This window comes from Pseudorasbora parva, chromosome 6 (genome assembly GCF_024679245.1).
Source record: "Pseudorasbora parva isolate DD20220531a chromosome 6, ASM2467924v1, whole genome shotgun sequence".
Classification (NCBI taxonomy): Eukaryota; Metazoa; Chordata; class Actinopteri; order Cypriniformes; family Gobionidae; genus Pseudorasbora; species Pseudorasbora parva.
The window spans coordinates 20250041-20273882 of NC_090177.1; the positions used below are offsets into that span (position 1 = coordinate 20250041).

Genomic DNA, 23842 nt, shown 5'->3' on the forward strand with positions numbered 1-23842 from the left:
TTAAGTTTCTCATGCACAAAAACCATATACATGCACATTATACATCTTGGTCAGAACTGTTCTATTTTGTTGTATTTTAAAACAATTTCACCTAAAGGTAGAAAAGATCATGATGGAAACCAGAGAGTTCAGATGCAGTGCAGCAAGATTTCCCATAGACCCTATACCTCTGTTCATGACTACTCATGTCTTGCTCTCCTTTGTCCTGTCTAGCCTTGATACTGACAAGGTTGACATCAGAGGAGATCCCTGACACAGGGTGAGTTAAGACTGCCAGCTGGTAGCAATCAAGTCTATTTAGGAGTCAGGGACACATGGACCCCCAGGGCCAAAACCGTAACTAGCCCAACCCTTAGCCTTAACTCCCCCCAAACCCTCTAGTTACCCAGCTTGGTTGTATTGATTCCAGATGTGCTGCCATCAGTGCTGGGTCTTTACCTAAGAGGACCCCGAAATAATGACAAGCTGTGAAGGAGGGGAGGGAAAAAAATACAGAGCAAACAAACAAGAGGTCAAAATACACACAAAAAAATCAGCTGATTTTTGACTTCCTTTTAATATATGAAACTGTTTATTTATTTCTTCAAAATTATGCACTTTATTTTTAAAAACATGTTATATTACAATTTCAAGTTGTCATTGTTTAAATTTGACTCACAAAAAGATCAACTGGGATCAATTTCTGATTGTGTCTTAGAAAAGTATATCTATTCCTTCACATATGTTTGTTTTTGCTAATGTTACTTTTCAAAACAGCTGCAAATGGTTTGTTGTGGTAGAAATTGAAAACTTTGTACAACTTGTATGGAATTTTTATTGATAGCATTTGTTACTTCAGAATTCCATTTTGGGGCTGTCAAACTCTATCAGCGGGAGATTGATTAAGTCAACTCTGACTTTGTTTAAGTTAAATCTGGACATGAAAACATCCCCTGAAGCTCATACAGCATTTGCTGACCTATCTCAACAGCTTCAGACAGGCCAGATGTATCATGAACGGAAATGTACTTTGATATGAGGAAAGCTAAGCAACCTTCCACGACAACGTTGCAAATGGGATGTGTTTGAATTTAATCGAATGTTGGAAACTTGTCAATTTAGCATTATTGTACATTTATTATATTTCAGTTATACCATTCATTTTTATTACATAACCTTAACTTTATCAATTGACCAACAGAGATCAGTTCGTTTTTCACATCTAATGACCCACTGCCCTCTGGTGGTAGCACAAAAAAAACATGTATTTTGGGGGGTAAATCTTGTTTTACTGTTCCACCGTCCACGCATACTGTTCTATTTTTTAGTCACATATTTCTCAACGATATTAGCAAGCAAAGGATAATGTTATTCTGGGTGCGGGTGTGAGATTAGAAATGATTAGTCGTATAATGACGATGCAGTTTCCTGACTTCAATGTTTCCTGATGTAGGCTAATTCGATGTGTTGCCAGATCCGCTACAAAACTAACTAGATAAAACAACCCCCCAAAAAGCGACACTTCTCACAAAATTACGTGTGAATAAAAGATTTTGATTGTTTGTTTGCTTCTGGGAAATGGAGAAATAAACAAAGAAAAACTATAAAAGCAAAAGAAAAAGTCTGCCCAATAAATTGGGCGAACATGGCAACATTTCACCTTTCAGGATCACAACTTCATGAATTATTAAGAACATTCATTGCTGGATTGTCTTGTTGTTAAGCCGTAAACATTAAATTGGTATAGGTCATATTAGCTAAACATTTGTAATGCTATATAGTGAAAAAAATGAGCACTTGAATTTTTAGTGCATTAAAAAATAAATATCCTTAGGTGTCTGTCCTGACTAAGGGCGTAGTGAGAACGCGAAAAAAAAGGAAAACCTGCTTATTTGAGAAACGGAAACGCCTTTCGAAACTCCTTACTGGAAATCAAGTGTTTCGAGCAGAAATGGCGTTGTTCCCCCGCCTACTAGTGACGTTTTGTCCTGTAATATAGACAGTGCCTCTTTTGAACAAGCATACCGTATGATGCCTAACATGTTGTCTTAGCACTTTACGGCTGGACCCGAAATCACCCCATAAACCCTCAATCACTCCCTTGTGTTAGTCCATAGGCTACTTAAAGGAGTGAATGAAAACGAGTGAGTGAAGTCAGACAGGCGTTGAGTGTATATTGGCTGTACACGTTATTGCAATGTGTGATTAAACTAGTGCACTTGGTTTCGGACACCACTACAAATGGCTGTCCGCTCAAATAGTGCCAGCTATGTTATAGTGGGGCGTCTCGGATTCAGCATAGATTTGAAGGCACAACCAATAAGAAGCTGAATGTCTGCGCTTGTCAGTGTCCTACTTTGGTTTAACAGTGGTTTTCAGGACACTATAATTTACGTTGCCGTATTCATTAAATATAATAACTTGATTTAATTTCTGGATTGAATTACTTGATACTAAAAAATTGTTTTTTTTATTATTTTTTATTGCATTTGTAGGTTAGTTAGAATTTGTATAGTGTTAATTGTTTCCTCAGTGCTTCCTCGGTTATAGGGCTTCTTATGTGAATAGAATATTTCTTTGGAAAGAAAAGAACATTTATTTTTGTTAACTGCAAAATACAATATTATAGACTAATAAAGATAAAATAAGGTGCCATTAATGTTAATACAATAATCGCAGTAATAAAAATAAAATAACGATAATCTAAATAAAAATAAAATATGAAGATACTGACAAACGAATGAAAGACATTAAAATACTCCCTTGAAGAATGAAGATAAATGTGAACAAGATAGGAACTTTCTGTCACAGACATAAAAACAATAGCTTATATATATCAGAATAGATAATTATTTAACATTTTAGGCAATATCCAGAAGGATAAAGATTCTCATTCACCAGGTAACGTTAGAAGAGCGCTGCGCTGCATCAGGATGGCCAATAGGCAGCAACTTCAGTGTCGTGTAAAGTGAAAGTAGGTGGATAGAAAAGGGGGAAAAAACAACAAACGCACACGGAAGGCGTAGACTTATCTCAAAGTGTGTTAAAGAGCTGGCGTTGAAATCAGGTAAGTTATGTTCTTACAATTGTATATTTTAGCTATATAAACGACGCAGTAATTGTATCGCGACTTGAATTTGTTTATCGCTTCATGTTGTTGAAAGGAGGAAACATGACTTTTGTAATAGCCCACTTTCCTTACTGTAACTGTAAGTTACACGAAAATTCGAGCGAAGCGAGCGACTAGAACAAACAATAACACACAAAAAACCCATCAAAGACTTGTATTATGGTTAAAAATCCCACTTTTTAATAATAATATAATATCAGCACGGTTGTGAAAGTTGGTTTAGCTATGTCATTATAGCCAACACAAACGAGGCCAGAAATTAGGCTACATGTTCACGATTTTGCCTGGATACTTCATAACAAAACACGCGAGGGACTTAAAGAGAATTCACATATTTAACACGTTTTCTGTATTAGACAGGAGCAACTGGAAATAGCAAGGGAGGAAGGCCTACTTAAATGGCTAAAACGTAGTAGACTGTGCTGAAAGTCATATGGCGGTGTAGTTTGTGGAAAACATTTAGTGTAGCACGAGCGCCTACATAAATTCACGCCCTACTTTCTGTTCCCCATATGTATGGCATTGGTGTGTTATGTTCTTTTGTGGGTCTAGAGATTGGTCTGTTCTTTACAAACCTTGTTCAGTTCAGTATTGTTGTAACATTGCATGTGCCAGTTTCAGGCTTAGGGATGTATCACCCCCGTGTTGTTATTTTTCATAAATATTATATGAATACTAATGACTGGCTTGCTGTGGCCTTTTTTACATGCATTAAAAAGGTTGTGATGTGCTTGCTTCTGTGAAAAGTAGATATCTATCTATCTATCTATCTATCTATCTATCTATCTATCTATCTATCTATCTATCTATCTATCTATCTATCTATCTATCTATCTATCTATCTATCTGTCTGTCTGTCTGTCTGTCTGTCTGTCTGTCTGTCTGTAGCCAATAGTTTGCAAAAAAATCACAGTATAAGTGTTTGGATCAGTGTACAAAGCGTTAAAGAATTAGTCCACTTTAAAATTAAAATGACTCCATGATTTACTCACCCCCAAGACATCCTTATAAAGGCTTCCTGAAGCAGATCAAGGTGTTTGTGTAAGAAAAATATTCATATTTAAAACTTTCTAAAGTAAAATATCTAGCTTCCAACAGACCGCCTTCCGTATTCAATTTACGAAGAAAGTGTAACGCCTCTCACAGTTCAAAATGCTTATGTTCAACGTCATGCGTCACGTCAGTTATGCTTTTTTTCGTAAGTTGAATAAGGAAGGCAGTCAGGTGGAAGTTACTTTATAACATGTTGAATGTAGTTTTTTTTTTTTTTTTACACGCATGTATCAATTTGCTTCAGAAGGTTTTTATTAACCCCCAGAGCTGTTTGGGTTATGTTTATGATGGATGGATGCATATTTTTGAGCATCAAACTCATGAGCCTGGTTCACAGAACCAGAAAAAAAGGGAGGAAAAAAGTTTTTATTGTTAATCTTTAAAAGTGCACTATGTCAGGGGTTTTCAAACGTTATGATGCCAAGGACCCCCAAATATGATGAACCTTAATGAGGGGACCCCCTTCTTAAAATCCATTTATTTTTATGTATGAAAAAACATTTAAACGGTTAGATAAATAGTAAGTGTGACATTATAAATATAATATATTGTTTCCTATCTTAAATTGGCTATTAATGTTGGATGTATAAACCTGAAGAAGAACATTTTTAATTAAAATTATTTGTATACAGCGTTCACTATAAATGTATGCAAACAATGTACATACTGTGTTAAGAAAACTGCCTTAGAACCCCAGTGAGAAAGATAAAGGGGACTATAGTGAGAAAAACTCACTAAAGACACAAAGCAAACATTCTAGAATTTATATGGCAAGAAAGGAGAGACACATTTAGAAATGAAACAATTAGAATATTCGGTAGACTCTATCCATTCTTGTCTTTTTATTCTCTGAAATTTTCTGGGGACCCCTTAGAACCTTCTGGAGAACCCCTGGGGTTTGAAACCAGTTTGAAAACCCCTGCACAATGTAGTATTTTTGCAGTAAAATATCCAAAAAACGCTAGGCCGGTGTTATATATTTTGTTCAGTTGAGTACTTACAATATCCCAAATGTTTCCAAATATTTGTAAATTGTGAGAAAATTGCTATTTTAACCAAAGACCCAGGATGTCTGAGCATAGCGTCTGAGGAAGTCGCCTGTCAATTGCGTCATATCTGTGTTATCCTCCGTTTTCGGTTTATTCTTAGCAGTGTGAACAAGTGTCACAACAGCCGCCTAGCGAACGCACAGAGTAATGTCATAACATAATTTTAAACACACTTAAATGTATCTAAATGATAAACAGAGCTGCGTTACTTCCTACTCATGCGTTACTTCCTACCGGAAAAGCAGAAATAGTGCCGGCGCTTAGCGACTGTGTCCTGTCCTGTCCCGTCATAATAAAAGTTCCGTCGCTCGCGAGGCGTGTGTTGTTCATCTCATTAACAATCGCCCAAGCGGCCTTGCTCAGCTCCACAACTTTCGGTCCTGCTCTGCTTCATACTACAGTAACGTTAATAACAGCATTCATGAACATGATTTCTGCTCGAGTCCTATTTTCCACTGGCTGTGAGGTGAAGACCACATGTCCCAAGATGCTGCACTCAAACTTGGCGTCATCAAACCATCCCTGTGTCCCATACTAAATAGTACTCGAAAATATAGTTAGTATGACCCAAATCGTAGTATGCTGAAAAGAGTATTCCAAAGATACCCGGATGGTTTACTATTTCCAGCCCGAATTCGAAGTGGGGATCGATGCGCACTTTAACTGCTGATATTGCCCACAACCCATTGCGAGTTGGACAAGGATTCAATTAGAAATACAAACGTGGATAAAAAGCGTTATAAAATCTACAAACATGACAAATATGCGAGTCCGCCTGTTAAGTAGAGAGGTTTAGATAAAGGGGTTTGAGTGACCAACTATCAGTATTTAACCTGACAAAAATATATTTATTCAGTGTTGTCCACATTATATTTCACCTGCAGTAGCATTGTGAACTTTTGTAATGACACGTTTGGCCATTAACTTTTAAATGCATCATTATATTTAAACTGCAAACACGAGGAGAGTCTCTGCATTAAAGACCCACAACGACAGATCAACGTGCCTACATTTCTCTCCGATATGGTAATGAAACTGAATGTGGAAGATTTGAACTGTGTGATGATTGACAGAGCAGTTTAAACAGTTATGGGATACACGTAACTAAGCGACAGAGTCCATTAAAGATGACAAAGTATTATGTCCCGAAGCTCAAAAGTATGTACTTTTTCTTCACAAAAAGAGTACATACTTTCAGAACGTAGTATAGGCAAATTGGGACGCAGCACATTAGCACATTAGGCGCCCTCTAGCGGACGGAAAAGTTGCATAGTGCACCTTTAAAGGAACACTCCACTTTTCTTTGTAAATAGGTTCATAGGCCCCTAGTTAAACAGTTAAGTTTTACCATTTTCAAAACCATTCAGCCGATCTCCGGATCTGGCAGTAAAACTTTTACCATAGTTTAGAATAGATTATTCAATCTGATTAGACTGTTAGCATCTCTCTCAAAAATGACCAAAATACATTACCCCATTAAAATATTTTTTTTATTTTTATTTTTTATTCATGAAATACATACAGTAATTGTACATAATACATATAGTGGGGGGAAAACAAAACAGACAGGAACAAAAAAACAAAAACAAATAGACAACTGCTGAATAATGGGAAATAAATTAAAAAAAGGAAAGAGGGGAAGGTGAAAAACAAACAAACAAACAAACAAAAAGGTAGTGAAAAGAAACATCTTGTAAATAGAATATGTATTTAGGGAGTATATGACATCATTTTGACGGCTTGGGTTTGAATATCTTAATCACTCCCCTCCAAACGTTAGTCTGCAATGAGCGCTGAGCGCAAGACGGACAGGAGGAGTGCTGAAGTAAAACCCCTCTTATTCCTTTTCACTTGAAAATGCATTACACACAGCACTGAAATAAAATCAGTTGCAACTTCAGGATTACTGAGAGTTAATATAACTCTGATTGTGTTTATCAGAAATTAGAAAATCGTATACACGGCTTGAGGGTGAGTAAATCATGGGTTAATTTGTAAACCAATCCATTGCGATTACTCATCAAATACAGGGTTAAGATCTGAAGTGTAAGAGATAATGTGATAGGGATTACAGAAAGAAAACTACTATGAGTCTGTTTGTTTCTGTTATTTGTCATCATTCAATGAAAAGAGATAATAATGGGTAAAGTGGATGAGTGCTCAATGTGTCAGATGCCAACTGCTGTTTAAGATTCATTGTGAGGCTCGTTTGCTGTGAGAATTTGAGGTTGAGAGATTGCTTTCTATTTTCCATAAGAGTAAATTAACTTTTTATATCTTTTCAATATTAAATGTGTTTATTTTAGTCTAATAAGATTAATAAGATTATTTCCTCAAGATCTTCTTATATTAATTTATTCAAGTCACACTACTTGCTCAACGCTGCATCAATAGGCACTATGTTTTTTACCAGAATAATTTATCCTGCACTAGCCTGACGTGGTCATACTCAATTCTAGTCAGAATATGAGTCTGAAACTGCTCCATTTGGATGTGATTATGAGGCGTGTTTCAACCGAACCAGGAAAGACATCAATTGGACAGACCTACAACCAATCAGTGCAACGAAGCGACGCATTGTCAAATGTCAACAGAGTTCAACTGCACTGTGTTGCAAAGTCCTTCTCCGCGGGTTGTTTTCTATGTCCACGGGTTGAAGCGACTATTATGTGAGACCCATGAGTGCGAATTTTATCAGGCAACCTTGCCAAAATAAAACATATTTTACCCCCCAAACGCCATTTTTTCCCCGGAGAACCCGCCGAGAAGCTATTGTTTAGGGCTAGTAGGCGGGTTTTGTTGTAAAAACTTGGCAACCCTGTCTGCACGTGCACTGGAATCAGGCTGGAATACACAATCTTTGACAGTGTTGTAAAAATATTAAATTATTTAATGATACACAGAGTACTTACCCAACATGATCATCATTTCTGAGAGAAATTGTGAAGGTGAATGGATATACAAACAAGCTCTCCGTTTAGGATTCGATCAAATATAATTCAAGCTCCTTTGATGACCTGCATGATTACGTTACTGTTGATCATCTGTCCGTCATCGTCTAAAGCCCGCCCTGATGATTTCATTGGTCCGAACAGTTTCTGTTCCGGGATAATTACTCCTCTATGGAGCGAGGCCAGCCCGGACTGTCCGACCTAAAAAAATTGTGGGCGGGGCTGTGTTCTGTATTCAAATCTAACACCTCATCAACACAGTGGTCATGATCGGTTGTCACGTATCTGATACATGTCATGCATGTATACATTAAAGGATTTATACAGAATGTATACACCTGTTTGCTCTATATCCCATCATATCATGACATAATTCCCTTGAATGGTTTATCTTCAGATGTTATGTCTGCACATAGGTGTGGTCTTTTTTCACCTACTCCTACGCTGTACCAATCCCTTTGTCAAACATTAGTCCAAGAAGCCTACCTTTATCTGGAAGCATGGAGCAATTTAGCTGCAAAAGAGATTTTAATTGAAAGAGGGATTTCCTAATAAAGTATGAGTCATAAACTTTAATGTCTTAATGACTTTAAATGTGCAGCTTGTGATTCATCCACAACTCTCAAAAGATCAAGTCTTTAACCTGGTATTAAAGGTCCCACTCTTCGCGATTCCATCTTTCAAACTTTAGTTAGTGTGTAATGTTGCTGTTAGAGCATAAATAATACCTGTAAAATTATAAAGCTCAAAGTTCAATGCCAAGCGAGATATTTTATTATTAACAGAAGTTCCCTTTCAAAGCCTACAGCGAACGGCCGGTTTGGACTACAGCAGGAAGTGCAGGGATGTAATGACGTCACTAGAACCGTTTGTTGACTAACCCTCCGCCCACAAGAACACGCAAAAAAGGGGTCGTGGTCTTGTTGCTCTCCCACGTGGAGAAGAGCGTGCATTCAGCGCTTGCATCTCCCCGTTATGGTAAGAGGCGGGACCTTTCCGGGCAAAGTGCGCTAAGCTGCTGTCCAATCACAACACGGGAAGCGCTGGCCCAATCAGAACTCGTTACGTGTTTCTGAAGGAGGGACTTCCTAGAACAAGAAAATCATCAGGCGGTTTTTAGGACAGAAGAAACAGCGCTGTACAGATAATTAAATTGAAATAGTAAAATCAAAGTAATGACTTTATCCGCCAAGTTATTGTCTTCCGTGTAGATCTCTTACGTGAACTCACCTGGAACTCACGCCATAGCGACACCCCTCCTCTTCTGGGTCATGTATTCGCTATGATTCAAATGGCAGAGCTGCGTCATATTCTCGCGCATGCGACGAGTTCACGTCAATAATTTGGTGGATTAAGTCGTTATTTAGATTTTTGTACGCTCAATAACTATTTTCGTCGCATTGTAAAATTATTGTACAGCCACTGTAGTGAGATGGACTTTGTAATGACGTCTTTAGTGCCCTTTATGGGCCTTGTGAGTGGGTCAGTGGAAATGTACTAAATGCCAATGGAGGCCTCTCTGAAGCCTTTCTCAGCCATCAGCTTTCAACAAAAATATCTTCATTTGTGTTCCGAAGATGAACAAACAGGTGTTCAACGACATGAGGGTGGGTAATTAATGAAATAATTTTAATTTTTGGGTGAACTAACCCTTTAATGCAATTAACATAAAACTGGTTTGTTGTATCAATATTTGATTAGAAAAACTTTAACAAAGTAAAAAATCGTAAAATATCATAAAATTGATTGGTTGGTTAAATCGAATAGTCAATGAAATCGATATTTAAATAGAAAAAAAACTTTAACAAAGTAAAAAAATAGCTTTTTACACTCACCTAAAAGATTATTATATCTAATCTATTATATAGATTATATGGGCGGCAGTGGCTCAGTGGTTCATGTAGGTTGTCTACAAACCAGAAGGTTGGTGGTTCAATCCAGCAGGTTCCACCTGACCAAGTGTCGAAGTGTCCATGAGCAAGACACCTAACCCCAGCTGCTCCCGACGAGCTAGATGGCGCCTTACATGGCTGACATCGCCGTCGGTGTATGAATGGGTGAATGTGAGGCAAAAATGTAAAGCGCTTTGGATAAAAGCGCTATATAAATGCAGTCCAGTCCATGCAGTCCATTATTAGGAACACCATACTAACTGTGTTTGACCCCCTTTCGCCTTCAGAACTGCCTTAATTCTATGTGGCATTGATTCAACAAGGTGCTGAAAGCATTTTTTAGAAATGTTGGCCCATATTGATAGGATAGCATCTTGCAGTTGACGGAGATTTGTGGGATGCACATCCAGGGCACGAAGCTCCCGTTCCACCGCATCTCAAAGATGCTCTATTGGGTTGAGATCTGGTGACTGTGGGGGCCAATTTAGCACAGCAAACTCATTGTCATGTTCAAGAAACCAATTTAACATTATTCGATCTTTGTGACATGGTGCATTATCCTGCTGGAAGTAGCCATCAGAGGATGGGTACATGGTGGTCATAAAGGGATGGACATGGTCAAAAACAATGCTCAGGTAGGCTGTGGCAGTTAAATGATGCCCAATTGGCACTAAGGGGCCTAAAGTAGGCTGTGGCAGTTAAATAATGCCCAATTGGCACTAAGGGGCCTAAAGTGTGCCAAGAAAACATCCCCCACACCATTACACAAAAGAGTTGCAATAGACCACCACCAGCCTACACAGTGGTAACAAGGCATGATGGATCCATGTTCTCATTCGGTTTATGGCAAATTCTGACTCTATTATCTGAATGTCTCGACAGATATCGAGACTCATCAGACCAGGCAACATTTTTCCAGTCTTCAACTGTCCAATTTTGGTGAGCTTGTGCAAATTGTAGCCTCTTTTTCCTATTTGTAGTGGAGATGAGTGGTACCTGGTGGGGTCTTCTGCTGTTGTAGCCCATCCGCCTCAAGGTTGTGTGTGTTATGACTTCACAAATGCTTTGCTGCTTTGCTGAGTGGTTATTTCAGTCAAAGTTGCTCTTCTATCAGCTTGGATCAGTCGGCCCATTCTCCTCTGACCTCTAGCATCAACAAGGCATTTTCACCCATGTGAATGGGTGATTTTAGATAATTGCAATATTGAGAAATTGAACAGGTGTTCCTAATAATCCTTTAGGTGAGTGCATATAGACAATAGGTGCGTTTACATGGAGCACTGTAATCGGCTTAAACGTCAAATCCGAATGAAAATGCTCCATATAAACACCTCAATCAGAATAAAAATGCTCAAACCAAATGAAATTGTAATCGGTTTGAGAGAGGTGGGATAAACCTTTTCATGAACCGATCAATTGAAAAAATTCACCATGTAAACAACCTGACCCGATTACTTTTGAGTGTGCGTCCTTATATGACGTGATACAAAGCACGCGCCTCCACCACTGAAGAGCTCATACACACAGACTATAATGCTGACAAGAGAGGAAAGATAATTTTTCTGAGGGGTAACGTTAAACTTTTTATTATGTTATATATAAGTTATGAAGATAATGTTGGCATAATGACACAGACAGCTTGGCTACACCCTCATATTGACAGCATTTGTCCCAGGCACTTTTTACTTTAACTGCGCCTGACAGAATAATTTATTTTTCTGAGATGATTATTACACTTTACAACAAATGCTTTTATAAAACCGCATAAGTCCTGGTGGTCGTTGAGAGTTGCTATTGCATCCGTAAACGCATTCCAGCTGCAGGAGAGGAAAGCGTCGACATTTCTGATGGAAGCAGGTCGCACACTGGACTGAAGCTCAGCGTCGCGTCTCAGGATCTCATGCCGGACGCGCACATTTATATACACGCAAGCTCAATTCTGAATGACTTCTGACAGAAGAGCTGCCTGCACAGTGGGTGTATCTTGTAGCACAGGGTCAAATCAGTATATTGATCAGATTTGAGGGAAATAGAATAGAAATTTAATATAAAATCTTGAAATGGTGCTTGTGGTGCGGCAGGATTTTGAACAACTTCCTGAGTCGCCGCGAACAGGCACTGAATGCCGCCGCTGGTGTGCTTACACTCCTTGAAAACAATATGTTTGAATTTTAGAGACGTGGCGCGCGCTGCGCTTCGCTTCGCATCCGGTGTGCGACCCCCTTGATGCGGCAGACAAACTGCATGTCACAAAATGATTGCGATTGAAAGTCAGCACATGTAAACACCAGATCGGTTTAGATAACGTCTCATGTAAACAGTCCACTAAATCTTTCAATCCGAATGATTTTAATCGGAATGAAAAAAAAGTGTGCATGTAAACGTGGCTAATCACGTGCTGATTTATATTTTTGTATAATTGTCATAAAACTGGTTGGTTAAGAGTACAAAATGATAGACATATTTTGATACACATGATACACAACTGATCTAATCTCATATAGTTTAAAGGGATAGTCCACAAAAGAACATATTTTGTACATACAATAAAAGTCAATTAATTCCCAAGTTTTTTGGACACTAGTTTTCATGTTTTGTGTGAACTTACCCTTCAAGTTTTAAAGGGCTTCCAGTTAAAATATTTTAAGGTAAAAACAAACAGTTATTTTAAAATAAATTCTACTAAGTCGTGCAGTTTTATGACATTTCTATTTACATCATTCATACACAAAGCTTAAGCCTAGTCCTAGTAAAAAAAGAAAGACAAGTTTTTAGTGTGCAAAAAATTCTGAGAGTGTGAAAATGTTCAAGCAGACTTCAAGTGAGAAGTGACAGTATTTATAGACATGATCCAGCATGCTTACATGCCTTTAGTTTGGTTTCAATGCTTGAATCTAACACACCACATGTACTTGTAGGCTTATAGAGCAAGAAACCATCAATGTGTCCTGTCAATATGATATCATGTGTTCATTGGAACTGATATGGAAAAGATACACATTTTTTTACGGACACTGAAATATAAAGCATCAACATACTGATTTAAAAATATATATTTTTTTAATGTCCACAGAATATTAAATTCATAATTTATGATTTGTTTTATTGTATATGTAATATATTAGATCAAATATGTTCGATGTCTTCACATTTATTTATTACAGTAATTTACCTCATGCCTGGTTTGTGGGGGAGGGGGGTAGTTTGTTGTTGTTACAACTGTGCTAATTTTGTTTATATATTAATTTTTAATATTTTGATCTTGCCATGAAAATAGCCGCAAATGCTGATATGACAATACAAACAAACTAACTAACTGAGTTTGTGTTTCTCAGTGGAAGGGTTTCCACTTTTAGATCCTGCCCATTTGCATTTCATCTTTCACTGTCTATCCAAAGTAATGTAGAAAAAGTGAGGAAAAAAAGAAAATGATTGAGGTCAGAAGGATTATCTTATTCAATTTGGTGTGTACATACTCCACAATAAAATATGTTCTTACCTTTCTACAAAGCAGCATAGCTAATTTATGTGCTAAACTGACTATCTTTGTAAGCAAACTTACTATATTATTGATGGTTGCGTTGTCGGCTGTTGTTTTGTCGAGTGTGTTGTGGTATACACTGTCTTCTGTCCCCTTATGTTGGGGAGAGATAAGGCAGACATACTGTCTTTTCTCCTTTGCCCAAACAAGTCAAATGGCGCAGTAACAAACTCTGCTCTTTCCCCAACGCATCTGTCTGCTCTTTACTCTTTATCCAATGGATAGCCTGAAATACAGCTTGCTATAAATGTTGAGCTTTATCCTGCCATCAGATGCTGTATACGAATGAGATTCTAAAAATGACATTTGCTTTGCATAGAAGAATTCAGAGTTTCAATTCATTTTGTTCAATCCATCCCAATAGGGAACTTGCTATAAACACAATGTTTATTTGTCTTTAATATAAAGATGATAGTTTTACATTCTGTATGATATGTAAACCTAGCAAATATCAACATCTCTTTTTCAAAGCACTGAACCACAGTTGAATCATTACAGTCTTCTGTGTCATAACATAATTATTTACTTTTAACTCTGTCCCTCTTTCTTTTGGAATTAAACGGAAAGTTCACCCCAAATTCTGTAATTATTTCCTTTTTTAATGCACTGACAGTCTACAGGGAGTGCAGAATTATTAGGCAAATGAGTATTTTGACCACATCATCCTCGTTATGCATGTTGTCTTACTCCAAGCTGTATAGGCTGGAAAGCCTACTACCAATTAAGCATATTAGGTGATGTGCATCTCTGTAATGAGAAGGGGTGTGGTCTAATGACATCAACACCCTATATCAGGTGTGCATAATTATTAGGCAACTTCCTTTCCTTTGGCAAAATGGGTCAAAAGAAGGACTTGACAGGCTCAGAAAAGTCAAAAATAGTGAGATATATTGCAGAGGGATGCAGCAGTCTTAAAATAGCCAAGCTTCTGAAGCGTGATCATCGAACAATCAAGCGTTTCATTCAAAATAGTCAACAGGGTCGCAAGAAGCGTGTGGAAAAACCAAGGCGCAAAAGAACTGCCCATGAACTGAGAAAAGTCAAGCGTGCAGCTCCCAAGATGCCACTTGCCACCAGTTTGGCCATATTTCAGAGCTGCAACATCACTGGAGTGCCCAAAAGCACAAGGTGTGCAATACTCAGAGACATGGCCAAGGTAAGAAAGGCAGAAAGTCGACCACCACTGAACAAGACACACAAGCTGAAACGTCAAGACTGGGCCAAGAAATATCTCAAGACTGATTTTTCTAAGGTTTTATGGACTGATGAAATGAGAGTGAGTCTTGATGGGCCAGATGGATGGGCCCGTGGCTGGATTGGTAAAGGGCAGAGAGCTCCATTCCGACTCAGACGCCAGCAAGGTGGAGGTGGAGTACTGGTTTGGGCTGGTATCATCAAAGATGAGCTTGTGGGGCCTTTTCGGGTTGAGGATGGAGTCAAGCTCAACTCCCAGTCCTACTGCCAGTTTCTGGAAGACACCTTCTTCAAGCAGTGGTACAGGAAGAAGTCTGCATCCTTCAAGAAAAACATGATTTTCATGAAGGACAATGCTCCATCACACGCGTCCAAGTACTCCACAGCGTGGCTGGCAAGAAAGGGTATAAAAGAAGAAAATCTAATGATATGGCCTCCTTGTTCACCTGATCTGAACCCCATTGAGAACCTGTGGTCCATCATCAAATGTGCGATTTACAAGGAGGGAAAACAGTACACCTCTCTGAACAGTGTCTGGGAGGCTGTGGTTGCTGCTGCACGCAATGTTGATGGTGAACAGATCAAAACACTGACAGAATCCATGGATGGCAGGCTTTTGAGTGTCCTTGCAAAGAAAGGTGGCTATATTGGTCACTGATTTGTTTTTGTTTGGTTTTTGAATGTCAGAAATGTATATTTGTGGATGTTGAGATGTTCTATTGGTTTCACTGGTAAAAATAAATAATTGAAATGGGTATAAATTTGTTTTTTGTTAAGTTGCCTAATAATTATGCACAGTAATAGTCACCTGCACACACAGATATTCCCCTAAAATAGCTAAATATAAAAACTAAAACTTCCAAAAATATTCAGCTTTGATATTAATGAGTTTTTTGTGTTCATTGAGAACATGGTTGTTGTTCAATAATAAAATTAATCCTCAAAAATACAACTTGCCTAATAATTCTGCCCTCCCTGTATAGAGGCCACATCTGTCAAGATCAAAAAAGGACCTTATTCTCTAAAGAGGACCTTATAATTGTCCTTATTATTTGTAATTGTATTCCAAGCATTCAGAAGCCTCACAAGTAAAACTGTTTGTTCACAAATGAAACTGAACCAATTCAGTGATCAGATGACTTTAGAAAACTTGGGATATAAAGGTGCTTTTTAGTATCCTTTTGCCTTTTTGGATATTGACTGATATATGGTCATATGAACATCACGGTTACGTCTGTAACCTTAGTTCCTTGAATAGGGAACGAGACGCTGCATCACTGCTCTGGGAACACCTCTGCGTGATTGCGTCGTGAAGCACGAATGTAATCAGTCCAAAAGAGAGACGAAACATCATAGCCGGCCTGAAGCACAATAGGTCTCATAGGGTTAGAGGGAACCTTAGGAATGCCTTAGCCATTGGGAGCAAATTCCAAGCACAAGGGTGCCACAGAGAGGGCTTGCAGATCTCCTATTCTCTACAAGGAGGAAATAGCCAGTAGAAAAATGGTTTTGAGAGTAAGAAACCTCTCAGAAACAGTCTCCAGAGGCTCAAAGGGAGCCCCCGAAAGGCCTTGCAGGACAACAGCCAAGTCCCAGGCCAGCACCCTGGTGCATACTGCAGGTCTTAACCTCAACATGCCACGAAGGAAACGGGTCCAGAGCTGCTTCCACATTCAGGCGCCCCGGGATGTAAACTGCCCTCAATGAACACAGTTTCCCCTGGGCCCACAGGAGGATCTGACGGGCCAGTTTGTATAACATACAAGACCTCAGACCCCCCTGATGGTTGATGTAGGTGACCACCGATGTGCTGTCTGTGCGGCCCAGCACATGGCGGCCCCTAGACATAGCAGGAAGTGTTTCAGGGCCTGAAACAGCCAACATTTCTAGACAATTTATATGCCATAAACGCTGGCCCTCCTGTCACAGGCCCTGGGCCAAGCAACCACTCATGGTCGCCCCCCAGCCCATCAAGGAGGCATCTGTGGTCAGAGATGCAAGCTGACACGGTGCCCCCAGGGAAGGACCTTGGGCCAGAAACCAAGGGTCATTCCACATAACCAAGGCGTGGAGACACCAGTGCGTGATTACCCTGGGGTCCTGAGTCACCACTGTAATGGTCTCATGTGCAACAGGCCACAAGGAATCACGCTGGCTGCTGCTGCCATCAGACCTTTGATCAGTCTTTGAAACTGTTTTACAGTTAGTGACTGGTCTAGCTTCACCCCTTTGACTGATGAGAGAATCGACCCTATGCAAGGCTCTGATAGATGGTCCCAAATAGAGACCGAATCCCAAATCACCCCCAAATACGTGATCCTCTGGACTGGCGAAAGCCCGCTCTTCTTGGAGTTGAGCCTCAGCCCCAACCTCCTCATGTGAGCGAAAACATCATCTCGATGCTGAGCCGCCACACAAGCTGAATGAGCGAGAATCCACCAGTCGTCGATGTAATTGAGGATCCGAATCCCCTGCATATGCAAAGGGACTAAAACCGCGTCCACACACTTCGTAAACATATGGGGTGAAAGAGCTAGACCCGAAGGGAAGTGTCCGATATTGGTATGCTTCTCCTCCGAAAGCGAACCTCAGGTACTTCCTGTGCTGCGGAAGGATGGAGACATGGAAATATGCATCTTTTAGATCTATGGTCAAAAACCAGTCTTCGGACCTGATCTGCGTCACAATCTGTTTGAGTGTGAGCATCCTGAACTTGAGCTTTGCCACTGAGCGGTTCAGGACGCGAATATCTAAAATAGGGTGCAGCCTCCATCCTTCTTTGGCACGATTAAGTACCGGATGTAAAACCCTGACTCTCTGTCCGGCAGAGGAAGCCTCTATAGCCTCTTTCCATAGGAGAGTCTATACTTTGTGAGTCATTACCAGAGCCTCCTCGGGGCCCACCACCGTGGGCAAAACCCCGTTGAAATGAGGTAGACGACATCTGAACTGTATGGCATACCTCTTTTTTATAAAATGCAGGACCCATCGAGAAATATTTGGCAGATTCTCCCACTCTGCCACAAAATCTTCTAAGGGTACCAGCCTCTTGAGGCTGGCCTCTGATGTATTCTGCACCGCAAGTGCAGCGCCCTAAAACAGCGAACCGGGAGGGAACGACGACGAACAATGGCTGCCAGCAATCAGCAACAGTCCCAATTGTAGCTCTGACTGTTAGACTAGTCACAAACATAATAAAATAAAATCTAAATCTAATAGTACAGTAACATGATTTGTAGGTGGAGAAGCGGCGAACAGACAACGACAGCGTCCTCTCCCCCACGTTGCCTTTTTGATTATCTCAAATTATCTAATTTGATAATCTCTGTCAGTATGCAGTCAGCAGAGAAAATAACAATGTCTGAACTCAGACACAACACAAAAACAGTTTTGGACAATGAAACATAGAGCGCTTGTTGAAGCGAACAGAAGCTGGGGGTGTGTGTTTGCTGGCAGGCTTTATAGTTTCCGGGTCTATGACATCACCCGCCTATGACGTTCCGTCTCTCTATTGGAATGATTACATACATGCTTCACGACGCAATCACGCAGAGGCGTTCCCAGAGCAGTGACGCAGCTCGAGTTCCCATGAACAGGAACTGATATTGTTGTATTGAAAAAGCTAAAGAACATCATGAGAATGAGTAATCTTCATCAATTTTATTTTTAGTGAAGGATTTCATTTTCCTCTCCAAGGAATTAAATATGTACTTTTTCCAGTGTGGTGGTACTGATGATTTGTTTTTTACTGTTGCAGTGCATGCACACTATGGCGCTGTGGGCGCAAATGACCCCGCAGTTACAGTTCCTGCCAACTCAGATGCTGACTGAACTCTACCCAGACACATTCCCACTGGATGTCAGACATTATCTGGCCAGCTGGATAGAGGAACAGCAATGGTATGACATCACTGTCACAAATTAGCATGCTTTTTATTTTTATGTTGTATTAAGTTTGACGCAGTATTTTTTTCATTAATGTTGTGTATAACTGACACTAGTAGCGTGAAATCAACATCACAGAAGCTGTTACTGTAAAAACGTGATTCCATGATTCAGCCATGATTCATTTATTTCAGAAAGAAAGCATTTGATAATAAGAGAAGTGAGTAGTATTTGACTGGTCATGTGATGTAACATGGTAGCCTCTATGTTACATAAAAAGCTGAAGTTATATCTGAGTGTACATATTTACATGTGTACATTTAAACACATTTATTTTGGGATAAAGCTTTTTTATGAAGTTCAAATGCACCTTTCAAATGTAATGGTGACTAAGTCAAATAAATGAAATTGAAACCGTATGAGTGACTATAGTGCTTTTACAAACGGATGCATACAATTTATTGTAGTGTAACTTTCCATGTGAAATTCCATGTAAAAGGGTCTAAGGCTGAATTATGTTCTGTCATAGTGACTCAAAAATGGAATGACAGTTGGTGAACAGCACAGGACAAGCTTGACTGGAAAGGCATTACTCCTTGTCAGTTGGTGACAGTAAACAAAAATGAAATAAAAATGTCTTGTCTGTGTAATGTTTGATTTAGGGAGAACTTTGACGTTGAGAACATGGAGCAGGAGCCTCAGGCCCGAATGCTGTTGGATCAGATGGTTCTTTTGTTGCAGGATGTGGCCCAAAAAAACCCTAATGTGGTGGAGAGGGTCAAACTACAACATATCAGCAAGAACTTGGTGCGCACAAAAAATATTCCTAACACTCATAATTTTTGGTTGCTTGAAGCTGCTGCGTCATTTTTCAAACTGGTGTCCATGGAATGTGGAAGAGAAAAAAAAGATTTTACAGAACAGCTCTGGAACAATATTTCTTGTGTCATTTTAAATTAAATTGAAAATGTTTCTCTTCATGGTTGTTACATTTAACATTTCTAACATTAATAATGAGTAGGAAAAAATACAATACACACAAAGTCAATATTTTGTATATTTAATTATTTGACATTGTGAACATTTATGGATAACAACACAGAAAAATTACTTATAATTGGCAGCCTGTCATTTTGACTTGTGACAGAGCACACACTGCTTGTATTTATGACTCTTTGCAATAATAACGTCATGAATTTCTTTTCAGACCGTGTTCCAGCCACAACCCATGCTACTTGTGAGGACAGTTCGAGATATTCTAAGGAAAGAAAGGCGCTTGTTATCACAGACAGTAAGCACAAAACCCCTTTTTTTCTGCAGTTTCAGAATATATGTTTAAATATAAATGTCATGGTATAATATAAATGTCCAGTATGTCATTGCTCTTGGTGTCTGTGTGTTTATCTATAGGGTGTAAGCTTCTCACCCTTCCAGCCCATGCCTATGGCTCCGCAAGCTGCCAATGGCACCCCGCAGCCTGTAAGGGAGGATAGTAAGTGTGATGTGGACAATCTGGTGCTCAAAGTTTTGGAAATTCAGAACTGCCGCCAAACACTTCATCAGCTACAAGAGGATTTAAACTGGGAAAAACAGGAAACGGAGCCCATGCAAGGTAGAAGATCCAAATCTGTTTCAAAAAATGTCTAATATGATGGCTTTAGGTTTTAAAGTATCAGGTTATAATGAAAGTTAGGATACCTAAGGAGCCCCGCACATGACATGGAAGAAAAAAAAGGTAAATGTGCGCACAATTTACTATTTCGTTTCCTCAGTTTATAAATTGTGCGCACGTTTTACTAATTCGTTCCCTCGATTTATAAATCGTAAAAATCGAGGGAACGAATTAATAAAACTCGCGCACTATTTATAAATCGAGGGAACAAAATAGTAAAACGAGCACACGATTTATAAATCGAGTGAACGAAATGGTAAATCGTGCGCACGATATTGCCTACTAGTTTTTTTTACTGCATTTCATGTGCGGGGCTCCGTAGATACCTGTGTTTTTGAAGATTTTTTTTTTTTCATATCAGTCAACTAGTGTTTCATATTTCCCATATGGACATACCATGGTCTTTCTGAATACTTGATTCTGATTGGTTGAAAGGTGTGCAATAAAACCGTTTACTGCACAGACCAGTTGAATCACTGTTCTATGTTAATGCACTGTTTTGATTGAAGTTTTGATTCATCTCTTGCACATAGAGCTACATTACACTGATCAGGCATGACATTATGACCACTGACAGGTGACTTAAATAACACTGATTATCTCTTCATCACGGCACCTGTTAGTGGGTGGGATGTATTAGGCAGCAACTGAACGTTTTGTCCTCAAAGTTGATCAAAGCTGTTCAAAGCAGGAAAAAATGGGCAAGCATAAGGATTTGAGCGAGTTTGACAAGGGCCAAATTATGATGGCTAGACAACTGGGTCAGAGCCATCTCCAAAACTGCAGCTCTTGTGGGGTGTTCCCGATCTGCAGTCACCATGTATCTATCAAAAGTGGTCAAAGAAAGGAACAGTGGTGACTCTGTGACAGGGTCATTGATGCAAGTGGGGACCGAAGGGCTGACCTGTGTTGGTCCGATCAAACAGACAAACTACTGTCGCTCAAATTGCTGAAAAAGTTAATGCTAGTTCTGATAGAAAGGTATCAGAATACACAGTGGATCACAGTTTGTTGCGTATGGGGCTGCATTGCCACAGACCAGTCATGGTGCCCATCCTGACCCCTGTCCACCATCAAAAGCGCCAACAGTGAGCATGTGAGCATCAGAACTGGTCCAATAAGCAATCAAAGAAGGTGACCTGGTCTGATAAATCATGTTTTTCTTTTACATCACATAAAGAAAAGGAAAGGAACCCCTCTCTCTCTCTCTCTCTCTCTCTCTCTCTCTCTCTCTCTCTCTCTCTCTCTCTCTCTCTCTCTCTCTCTCTCTCTCTCTCTCTCTCTCTCTCTCTCTCTTAATAATTAATTCAAATAAAATGTAATCTTAAGCACTACTTTATCTCTGTATGCTAGATCTAAATGCATGGCCAAAGTAGTTCCAGGCAGTTCTTGGACGCATTAGAGTTCTATATCCCTTTGTAAATGATTTCAGTTATTTCAAATGTCCTTACAGCCTACAAAAACAAAAAACACAATGACTGACCAAGCAAATAAATATAGTAAACAATATGTTTTTTTCATCACAATGTTTTATTATGTATCTAAAGCACATAATCTCTTTCTCCCACTCTTTCTTCCACTCAAACACACACACACATACAGTACGGACACAAACTCGGACAGAAACATGTTGTCAGCGCTGCACTGACAATTTTATCAGTAAAATAGCTTAGCAACTTAAAAGCTACATGACATTTCTCACTAGTGAGGCGCTATTCTTAAAGCAGATAATCGTACAGTTTAACAAGTAAAGATGCACAGACACTATATATATATATATATATATATATATATATATATATATATATATATATATCGCTTTAATAATAACTGCATATGTCTGCTATCAATGGCTCGAGCCTCTAAAATCTCTAAAATTATGTTTTGGAATCAGTAACAAATACGCTTTGCGACGGGGCCACATTACCACCTTGCCTGTGCATTCTTTTCTAATAATTTCCATCTTAAATTATTCCTTACTGATTATGAAGATAAAAGTAGTCCAAAACATTGGAAAATAATCAGTCCATTTGGAGATCTACAAGGTCAAGTTCGCTTTGTTCAAAGCACTCATGTCAAAGGTATTTTCAAACCAACACAGTTAGTTAAGCTTTTGTTTAAAGGTCCCATTATTTGCGTGTTTTCGAAGCTTTGATTATGTTTACAGTGAACAATATTACATTCATGTTCATGTTCATGTTGAGTTCATGTGAGTTCATGTTGAGTTGAGTTCATGTTTCGCGTGTAAAAAAACACAGTAATTTTCACACAATTGACTTATCTGTATACCGCTGTTTCCTCTGTCCTAAAAACGGCCTGATGATTTCCTTGTTCTATGAAGTTCCTCCTTCAGAAATACGTAACGAGTTCTGATTAGGCCAGCGCTTCCTGCGCTGTGATTGGACAGCAGCTTAGCGCACTTTGCCCGGAAAGGTCCCTCCTCTTATCATAACGGGGATATACACACGCTCAATGTTATTGCAAAAATGTCTATATTGCCTTATCAATTTGAGCTAGAATCAGACCTGGAGAATATCAAAGAGGATCGATTACAACCTGCTCAGGAAAGACTTTTGCTGGATGTTTCAGAATGGTAAGCTGTCTAGTCAGTAGTTTAAACTAATCATTACAAACACCAACAATCGATGGTATCTGAATGAATTACTACACTTTTATATGCTAAATTTTTCGGATTAGTTTCAATTACCATCTAACGTAAGTTAACAAAGCTAAACAGCGTTGCACTTTGTGTAATGAGTTACAAAAACTGTTAAACGTACCAACTTAAATAATAAAATACACTTACCGGTTGTGGTAACGTTACATAAACAACGCCTTCGCCAGACAAAGAGGGAACTGTGTCATCTTTTATGAATAATCTTACTTCGAATCCGGCCTTAAACTGATTTAGATTGAGGAAGCAGTCCTCAGCAAAATGTGCTGCACATAGTTTTAAATTGTGATTATAATTTTCCGGAACCGAGTTAACCATAAACTGTAGCCATTGATCTCTACGTACATCGTCCGTGGGAAGGCCAAACAAAGGTGATTTACCCTGGGGTCAACAAACACACTCTACAAAAACAACGCTTTCTATTCTCGACCTGCGAGAGCAAAATGACAACGCCCCCGAATTTGCGTGTTCTTGTGGGCGGAGGGTTCGTCAACAGACGGTTTTAGTTGCGTCATTAAAGCAGGAAGTGCAGGGGTGTAGTCCAAACAGGCCGTTCGCTGTAGGCTTTGAAAGGGAACTTCTGTTAAATAAAATATCTCGCTTGGCATTGAACTTTGAGCTTTATAATTTTACAGGTATTATTTATGCTCTAACAGCAACATTACACACTAACTAAAGTTTGAAAGATGGAATCGCAAAGAATGGGACCTTTAAAGCAGAGGAAGTGCTGCACATATAATTTTATAATTAGTGATAGTCATTAAAGGTAGGGTAGGTAAGAATTGGTTAAAAAACATCCCCGGTTACGACTGTAACCTTAGT

The 23842-nt window shown here is 39.2% G+C and overlaps 1 protein-coding gene across 1 annotated transcript in view; it reads left to right on the forward strand.

Moving 5' to 3' along the window:
* Positions 1 to 2908: 2908 nt before the first annotated feature.
* stat6 (signal transducer and activator of transcription 6, interleukin-4 induced) overlaps positions 2909 to 23842 on the forward strand; it is a 44628-nt gene continuing 23694 nt past the window's right edge. The window contains exons 1-5 of the mRNA XM_067446081.1: positions 2909 to 3046; positions 18547 to 18689; positions 19337 to 19481; positions 19882 to 19965; positions 20085 to 20286. Coding sequence (XP_067302182.1) covers positions 18550 to 18689; positions 19337 to 19481; positions 19882 to 19965; positions 20085 to 20286 — 571 coding nt within the window. The 5' untranslated portion in view covers positions 2909 to 3046; positions 18547 to 18549. The remainder of the gene's footprint in view (positions 3047 to 18546; positions 18690 to 19336; positions 19482 to 19881; positions 19966 to 20084; positions 20287 to 23842) is intronic.